Below are 9,828 nucleotides of genomic sequence, written 5' to 3' on the forward strand. Positions count from 1 at the left end.
AGGGGGCAAGGCGGCTCCGCAACTCCTCGGCTCTCCCGCGGGGCTGCAACCCCCCCACGGCGGGCGCCCAGCGCCCCCGCATTGCGCGGCCTCCCGCAGCCCCGGCGCGGCGCGACGCGGCCCTGCACTACGTGGCGCGGTGGGACGCCCCCGGAGGTAAGGGCGCGGAGGGAGGGGTCGCGGGGTTGCGCTTGCCGCCCCTCGCCCAACTTCGGCGAGCGGGGGCGGCGCGGGGGCACCGAGCCGAGGTGGTGGTGGGGTGCTCCTTCCTCCTTCCACACGCTCGGGCCCAGGACATGATCCGCGTTGGACAAGGAAATGGAAATGGGAGATTTTTACCCCTGCGCCGGGGGCGAAGGGGTGGGGGAGAAAAGCGGTACAGCAAAACCGTTTCTTGTTTTGTTTTGTTCTAGCTTTCAATGAAATCTAATTCATAAATTGGACATGCTCAGGCTCAGAAGACTAATTCATCCCCTAAAACAAACGCATCAGTGATTGCAGGCACCCAAACGTGACAAGCGTCTCAATATGCCAAGGATCCAGAGAAAACAAATTCATTCAGGAGCCCGAAACGTAATTAAAACTACTGCCAAGAAAATGAGTCGAGAGCAGGATGTTACCAAGATTATTAAGTTGCTGTGGGGCTGAGGCACGGACCGCTATAGCGATACATACAGATAATGTCAACGTTTGGGTAACAGGAGGCAGAGCGATTCCTGGAGGTCGCCGTCTTTTAAGAGCAAGTCTAGAAACAAAGCGCCGGTGGCCGGATCCTGCTCCCGGGGAAGCAGCACCAGAGCTCGGGGACTCGGCGGGGGAAGGACGGGGCCACCGCCTGCTTACCCCCGGGGGTCTGAACACAGAGGGGCCAACGGGCTGCTCCCCCTGTCATTACACCCGCACTGCCATGTAAACTCTGCATACTTTTTATAACCATCACCTGTACATGTGCTCCTAAATTCTCCAGATACTTAGCACCGCTTGCGCACATGAGAGATTGCTGCAATGTATTTATTTAATATAGAAAACAGTTTTTCTTGCAGAGCACAGTACAGCAAAAAATGCTTAATGCCAAGGAGTAGGCAATACAGATAAGCTTTACAGTGGCTGGGGAGGCAGAAGCGGGAGGGAACACAGTATAGATGGAGCAGAGTGAAAGGGAAGGAAGCTGAAATGGAAATGATATGAACAAGAATCCCCGTTGATCCACATGCGTCAACAGCCTCCTATTCAGTGGTAGTTACAAGCACAGCTTTTGAACAGGGAAAAGCAGGGGGCAAATAAAACAAGATATACTTTTAAGAAGAAATCACTTGTTAACTACTCTTACTTACAATCCTTGTATTAAATATGCAATTTCACACTGATCAATGCAGAATGATATATACTACGTGCTGTATTTCATGTAATAAAAACACTTAATCCAGATAATTGGTTTCTGGGACAAAGATCAATAGAAATGTTCCTTATTTGACTATGTTAGCGAGTCAAAATTAATTCTAATTTACATTTGCTTCAAATCAATACACACTTAGTGACTTACACAGTCTCTTTAAAAAGTTAAGCACCTATATTGACCACAGTCATATATATGTCAGTAACAAGTACACGTGTGGGAATTACAGGAGGAGGAGGTGTTACCACAGAACCAATCTCTGACTTCCATAGAGGAAAGGAGGTTAAATTTATTTGTGTTTGAAAAGTGCTTTGGCATCCTAGCCTGAAACCTGTAGAAATATGCAGCTATTAACCCCACAATTTATGCAGGCATCCAAACACCAGTCGGTTACTCTCCAAGCACTGGGGAGCAGGCTTGCCCCTTACTTAAGTTTGTACAGCGAGGTCTTGACCTCAGCTGGGATGCCTCTGGCTTCTATTTTAATATTAGTAAAATAGTAATATAAAATATTAAAAATCTAAATCCAGTGAACTGGACAAGTTAGAAAATTTCCTGTGAAATCCAGGACCAAACATTCTGCACACAGAAAAGGATCCAGTCCCTGCCCGGGGGCGTGGGGGGAGGAGTACAGGAGCTCAGAATACAATAAAACAGACCAACTGAATCAGGCCCCAAAAAAGGGGGAGAAGGCTATTTGCCACAGTCAGAGGACAACAACAAACAAGGAAAATGCCTAGAAGAAATCTCAAATGCCATAAAACCTGATTTGTAACGTGCAAAGTACAAAACGACTTACACAGATCCACTACACCAAAGAGAACTGCAACTTCAGTAGCAGCTCTGCAAGATGGAGAGTTGCAGCATCTAAACTTCATGATGTCCGGTTTAAAACTTGATTTAAGTCAGGCTGCATTACCTTTTTCTTCCCCATTATATGCATTATCTTTTCTTTGTCTTCCCCCTCCACCTGTTTGGTTTGTTGGTTTTTTTACCTTTGGCTTGGATTATGTTTCTTATAACACTTACTACTCCTTCCCCTATTATTTCCCTCCTTCCAAAAAAGCTATTGATGTTGCATTTCTAAGCCCAGTATAAACGAGAGAGCTCATTTCAATTCTGCCATTCATCGTTTGCAATCTGTAGAGCGCTGACATTTTGCGGTGGGTGTACATTGTTTAGATGCAGCAGTCGGCACTAAAAGGCTAATCCATTTTGCCATTTTGCATATTAAGAATGTTATAAGTCTCCATGATATTCCATCATCATTGCGTAGGGGACAACTCATTACACCTTATTACTTAAGGTACCACTGGATTTACAGTACTGACAGAAGAATGACATCTCATTAGAAATATGCAAGGTAATGCCCAACTCGATTGACAGTCACTATTCAAAGTTCAGCTCCGTAGCAACAGATGCAATTCTATGCACATCTCTAACAGCTCTATTACCTTTGCAAACCACTGCAGTAATTTTAAGCTAACCTATCATGAGCTACTGCTGTGCTTATTTCTGTTGTCAGAACAAACATGGTAGGAAACCCGTACCAAATCGGTTTTGCTACAAGAGAATGGCCTGAGTAAGGTTCTGAAAACTACATTGCAGTTAAAAACATAGAATATCCTAGAAAGTTGAACTGAAAGGCTCGTGCGGTGCCACGCTCAGAGCTTTGCGCCCAGGGCTCTGTCTCTCTGTGCTGCCACAAGAGGAACGAGACACATTTTGAAAGACATCACCAGAACTACAGCTGCAGGATATGCCTGGATCTGGAAAGCCCCTCACATTCACTGAGCATTTACAAAGCTGCTTCATAAGCAGGAGTTCTGCAAGACCAGAACATTGAGTCTCTTATTGTATCATAGCCTATGCTTAGAATAAATGGAGTGCCTTTAAGATTCAGCATTTTTCCTGTCTTCTCCGAACTTCTACCCATTTACTATAGCTAAGATGAGGCTTCCCCACACAAAACTGGGACAATGTTAAGTGCTGAAAACAGTGTGAGAAGCATTGGAGGGAAATTATGGTTCTTGTTTGGGAAGGGAAAGAAGAAAATGACGACTCATAGTCTAGGTAGTTTAGACAGGGGAAATAATCTTCTCCAAAGCTACCCCTAGAGTTTTCTCAATAATCTTTATCTCTAGCAGGAGGAGGGGGTGATTCTCTAGTACTCCCAACAGCACAAATTCATAATGGTCCATGCATTTACACCTAGCTAAGGTAAGAGCTAGCCCCTAAAATATGTGCCTATATATCTACTATGTGTGTATGTGTAGCAATGACTATTATTGCCTCTGAAAGTGAATGGAACTCCTCCTCTATGTCAGTTACACAGGTATAAAGATGCAGCAAATATCTCCAATTGTTAACTGCTCAGTCTATGCAGCTGAAAGAATGAAAACAAAAAGTATTCAAAAGATTGTAATACACAACATGCTAACACTCTCCCTCCTTCCCAATAGCCAAGATATCTACAGTTCACACACACACAAGTCGAATTTCCTTGCATTTTAGAATAAGAAATTTAACAGCTCTGCTTCTCTTTGGAAATTATAATGCAAAACCTCAAACCTACTATATATTCCTAACTCTGTGGATGTTTATGTTTAAAAAATCATTTGATTGTCATTCTCCTGTGGTGACAGCCTGAGGTTTCAGTTGCTTTATTGAAGCTTCCTTTAGCTTATTGAAAACTTCTTTTCTCTTTTCATGGTTGATAGCATAGTATGATAATCTTCCAGGAGTAATGGACTAGAGTCTCTCTGCAAGAAGAGGCTGCTGAACTAAAGAGTTCTTTGCGGGATGGTTGACATTCTTGATTAATTTGTTGTGTGCCTACTAACAATCTGAAACTTTGCTACTGTCAACATTTTATTTGGATTGACATGCCTTTTAAGATGCCGTAAGGAAGGCAAAGCACTATTCTTTCCAGATTTTTACCTGATTTAATTCAGCAGAGTACACACAGCATAGATTTGATTTAATTCATATTTATTTTTGCTTAATTCCACCGGTTCAATATCTGTTGCATCTTGATAAGATTCATATTTATTTCCCTACTGCTCTCTTCCAACTGTGCCTTTTGATGCCCTGTTTTTCTTTAATGGGCATTTTCTTTACAATAGGTGAGGGCCCTTTATAGGCTTTTCCAGCCTCCCACATTTTCGTAGTTGTGTAAATGCACTCTTAATGTAGTCAAAGGCAAGATGTATCAGTGTTGGTAAATTTAATCTCTATCTTGCACTTGTATTTAATAAACACTTTGATTCAGGAGAAACTCAAAAGGAATCTGTTTATTCACAACATTTTAATACCACCAATACGTATTTTGTGGAGAGTTCTAACACACAGGTGGCCAAAGAATCCTTTATCATTACCATTCGGGATGTGAGGGTAACTCACAGGAAAAACCCTTTCTCCTTCACTGCTAAGCAAGTTCCTTGGCATTATATCCACTGGACACTGACTGGAAAAGGCTAAACGCTGTAAGCTTGTTTTCCTAAGCAGTGAACCTTTTTTTTTTTTTTAAAAAAGGAGCAAAGTAGGTATAGTTGCCTTCTTTGTTACATACATAAGAATGTGAGCTCCCCAAGTAAAAATGTTTTTTAATTATTCATAAAGTAATAGTAGCCACATCAAGACATGAACTGGCTTCACTGGCACTCAGATGAGGGGAAAAGTTTTTTACAAGATTCTCCACCAAAGACATAAAATCCTCTCCAGAAGAACTCCTGCTCCCAGATGTTAAGGCCGACAAGAGAGTAGAAATGATACTGCATCCATTGTCCAACTGGTTACTAGTTATTAAAAAACATCTTGCATGCCTCTTATTGATCCGTCCACATTGTACACACTGTCCAGTCTCATGAGCTGTTCAAGGAGCCACCTATTATAGATGACGAGGCATTGCTAGGACAGCTGTCCTCTGCCATCACAGCAACGAAGAGAGACAGGCAAATGTGAAAAAAAAAAAAAACAAAACAAAACAAGAAAACCCCCAGATCTCATTACTTGTGTAACCACCATAAATATATACTGACCAACCTCACACTTTCTCAGGTAATAAAAAGCCAAGAATCATACCTATGTTGTATAGATACTTCATTGTGAATACATTTCCCAGTACTCCCACTATCAAAGACTTATCAAAACTTGACTGTAAGAATATACCCTCGTTTTGTTAGAATTGATTGAAAGCGCAAGGTGGGTACACCAGCCAAAGGAAAAAGCAAGTTACTAGAAGTATCCTGCAGTTCACTTCAGCTGGCTGAAGACTCTGGAAAAGTTGTATTCTTGCTACTTCTCATTTTACCCATCTAGACAGTAACAAAACCGATAACTGCTGCATGGTGAAGCAGATAGCCAGAAAAGTCTGAATACGTACATTTGAAAAGTTCTGCCCTCCAGCCAAGACACGGTAACTGATCATGTGTTTGTTCCTACTTCACTGCAAACGCCATTGAGGAGTGATGTAAGCAGAAAGATTTTGCTACAAGCCAGGAACTTGAACACTGCCCTTTGCTGCATCTCAGGCAAAGAACAGGGACCTTTTCAATTGCACTAACTCAGTCTTTTGCTATCACTAAATACTGATACAGTTTGTTTGTGCAGAGTCCTTTAAAAGCCTCACAATGGAAAGTACTCTAAGTGGAAAATAATTTTACCTTTAAGAAACCCCAATGTTTCTCAACAGTCCATTCTAAACCATATTATATTTAATGACTGTCTCACAATGGGCCACTTCTCCCATTGGTAAGGCCTCTCTTTTCACTGGCAGTGCTGTGTCATGGAATATTTTTTTTCCAGTGTCTTTTTGCAACATCTACTTTGCAGCCATTTGTACAAACAAGGGCACATTTGCCTTTTTGGTAACTCCATTAGCATTAATGGCAGTCACACACACAGAGGAGGAGAGAGTATATTCTCCCAAGGATCTACATTCTCTTCAGGAAATGGTTGCCAGTCATGGAGTTCATAATTTATACCAGTGTTTCCAGGAAGGAATGAAATGAAGATTTTATAGCAGAAATATCAGCTTGACTCTCATTGCATGCCTGACTTCAAAATTTATCCTAGCAAAGCCTTTGCTTATTGTATTTCTGTCTCTTAGAGGAAAGAAAGAAAAAAAAAAACAAAGAAAAAAAAGAAGAAAATAAATCAGGCCAACCAGTATGGTAAACTGCCATGGCATTTCTTAAATTTCCTACTCCAAAAAGGGGATCTTTTCAAAGGGCAGTGCGATCCAGCCATTGGAGCAGAGGGACCACGATTCCTGGGCTCCATTCCCACCACAGTCACCAATTCATTTCATGACTAATTGAGTGGACTGTTGCATGAACATTGTATTCAGTTCTCAATTTAAGGGTGAACAAGAACATCAAGTTCCTTTCCTCAGTTACGGCACTCATTCAGCTGCCCTACTTCTCTAGGAGGTGTAGGGGAAACAAGGTAGGTTTATTTTTGGCTGATCAAACAGGTAATTTAAGTAATTTCAAGTTTGTAAATCATACAGAGACTATAAAAAGTTTTCTGATATTTAGAGTAATTTCAAACAGAAAATGCTTCATGTGGTCCTTCCTTGGAACCAGCCCATTCCATGTAGCTGAGTCTGGATGCAAATGTTCAGTATCCAAGCTCCATTGCTGACCTGAGTGACAGGACTTCAGCTGTCTAATGATTTTTTCTTTCAATTTTTTAATCGGGGGACAACACCTTATATTGGGAAGGACAGGAAAAGCTCTAGAGGCAAGCCTACCCAGAACTACAAGCTGGTTATACTCCCGTCTTGGTTACATTCAGGTCACTTCTTCAATTCTGCTAGAGTAGGCACCTGAACTAGGTCTCCCACCTGAGAAAGGGGTGTCCTGATGACTAAGTGTTGGGGAAGGAGCGGGGAAAGAACACACACCTCTTGAGAAAGAGAGAGAAAAAAACCACCCAAACACAAACCACCTTGAAATATTTCCATATGGCCTGGTGAGAAAGGGGGAGAGAAGAGAAAAAGAAAAGCACATCGCCTCCTTCCTACTTCTGGGCTGTAGAGGGTGTTTTTGTGTATGATCAGAGTAGTAGCTTTCTAACCCAGGTAGGTTTCTCTGTGTCAACAAGTTTGTTCATGTCAGGTTGATTTTCTGTGGGTATTTTATGCTGCTGCCTGAAAAGTAGCTATTTCCATGAACCCTCCCGCCTATGAACACATACAGGCATTCACAACCTTTCCAATGGTTTAAGTCACACAAGCCACATCTTACTGGTGCCTCATCCCTTCACCACCTATCCGTTCCCATTTACACAGCCCCAGTATAAAGCTTATGTTGAAAACATAAGTGTATATCACAGATAGATTTGCAGGAGTTTTTATCGTGTGGCCAGAGTGAACAGGCAACCCAGGACTCCATGGCTTTGTAGCATTCCACATAGCACCGCTTCAGTGTTATTACTACAGTATATACATTTATGCCACAGTAAAAATACAAATTAGTTTAAGAGCTCCAAAATACTTCAGTTCCTGGTACACAACACCTGAAAGCACTGGAAACAATGACCTCTTTTTATTGATTCCTATTAGAAATGAACTTAAAACTATTACTTTACACATCTGGCTCACCAGTTCTGAAAGAAAGAATATAAAGAGACCCAAACATTTTTTCTGGTCTTCTGACAACTCAGAAATATTGCAGTAAAGGGTTTATGCAAAGGGCAAGGAGGATAAAAAAAACAAGAGCCACTTTAAGCATCCAGCTCCCCATGAGTCACAGTCCCTGTCAAAGCATCCTTGTGAAACTTCACTGACCAAAGGTTTCTGAAGATCCCAAGTTCTCCAGTACCTCCATAATATCATTTAATACACTCTGTCATGCTTCCAATCTAAGCTGTGCTGCATTATAGAGCAATATATTATATTACAGCTATATACTATCCAGTTGAATGCAAGTCTGCAGTTGAAATAGCTTTGTCTGCTGCAGTACTGTATTATCACATATGACTATACCAGGCAACATTGATTTTTAAGCAATGGCATTGATTACAACTCTTATTTTAAAAATGCTGGCAGGATACAGCCCTTAGATAAGTACTTCAAGACCAAATTTGAATTGCATTTCCCAGAAGCTCTCCTTTCTTTACAGAGACTATATAATAGAATTATGAATAATGCTACTGACTTCAACGCGTATTGAGGATTTACACCAGTATGGTTTCAGTAATATGAACTTTTAGCACTTCACACTTACACAGCTATAATACGTTTAGAGGTTTTTTTAAATGCAAAACCTTCCCCCCCCACTAGCTAAGAAAGATGCTTGTTTTCCTGAGAAATGAATTTATTAAATTGAATTTGACCTTTTAGAGCATATTTAGGTAGGGATTTCTGCTCCCTGGAAACACAGATTCTTCACATACTGCTCTGAGTCACACAAGAGTCTACAAGCAAGTATAGCAAACTACTCGTGGAAGAACTCTTTACATTAAATAAATTTTACATGGAGAGGAAGGTTGGGGAGGAAAAAAAAATATCAAGCTCAAACCCAAAGCATATCCTTGCACCTACATTTCAAATGACATATTTGAGGGTACAAAATCATTACAGAGTTTTCATGCTCCCAAGCAGTCTTCCAGATTTATCACCACCATGTCATTACTTGACCAGTTTCCCTAGGGTGCTGCTTACTCCATTCCAAAAATAACTTTTAAATACCTCTCCAAGATTTCTGTGCGGATTGTGCTTTTGTTCTCATATCCTCAATGGCTCCCATGCTGGTAAAAATCTCCTACTTATTTTACTGCTTTGCCAGCTTAATCCCAACTTGCTAAGTGGATATCTTGCAATAATGCACAAGGACCATTCTTTTTCACTTCTGGCTTCTTCCTGCCAGGAAGGCCACTGAGTGCATCAGTGCTTTCACCTGTGCTGGTCTATCTGCAGATCCACAAAACCTGTTACCCAAGTAGCTAAACATCCTTTTCCTCATACAGTATCCTCCCAAGAATAGTCAGGCTTCACCCTTCTAACCACAAACTCCTTGTTCTACTCTCAGGACTTATAAACACCAGGAATATAAAAACCTGAAGTATGCAGTGACCCTTATGTCATGTGTTACAATAAAGAAAGCTTCTGTTTCTGAGGCTTGTTTGGAGCATTACCTCTAAATTGTTATTAGTCACTTATGCTTGTGATGGACTTACCATTATGGATAAATAACATTTTTACTTTCGTCAGTGTTTTGTTCAGAGCTTTGACTCTACCACCTGACCCAGGCTTATTAAGAAAGACAGCTTTCTCTTTCAAGGGTCAGATTTACAGTCAGTCTCCTAAGAATTACAGTAGAAACACTAATTGAAGATGCACCCATTATTCAATCACTCCACATAGTTCCTATAATTTACCAAGTAAAATGCATTTAGGAGAGATAGGTGACATGGAAGCATTTGCC

The 9,828-nt window shown here is 41.2% G+C and overlaps 1 protein-coding gene across 1 annotated transcript in view; it reads right to left on the bottom strand.

Annotated features, from left to right (window-relative positions):
• GRID1 (glutamate ionotropic receptor delta type subunit 1) overlaps nt 1–9,165 on the bottom strand; it is a 587,031-nt gene extending 577,866 nt beyond the window's left edge. The window contains exon 1 of the mRNA XM_074590687.1: nt 9,093–9,165. Coding sequence (XP_074446788.1) covers nt 9,093–9,150 — 58 coding nt within the window. The 5' untranslated portion in view covers nt 9,151–9,165. The remainder of the gene's footprint in view (nt 1–9,092) is intronic.
• Nucleotides 9,166–9,828: the final 663 nt, after the last annotated feature.

Source organism: Larus michahellis, chromosome 6, assembly GCF_964199755.1.
Source record: "Larus michahellis chromosome 6, bLarMic1.1, whole genome shotgun sequence".
Taxonomy (NCBI): domain Eukaryota; kingdom Metazoa; phylum Chordata; class Aves; order Charadriiformes; family Laridae; genus Larus; species Larus michahellis.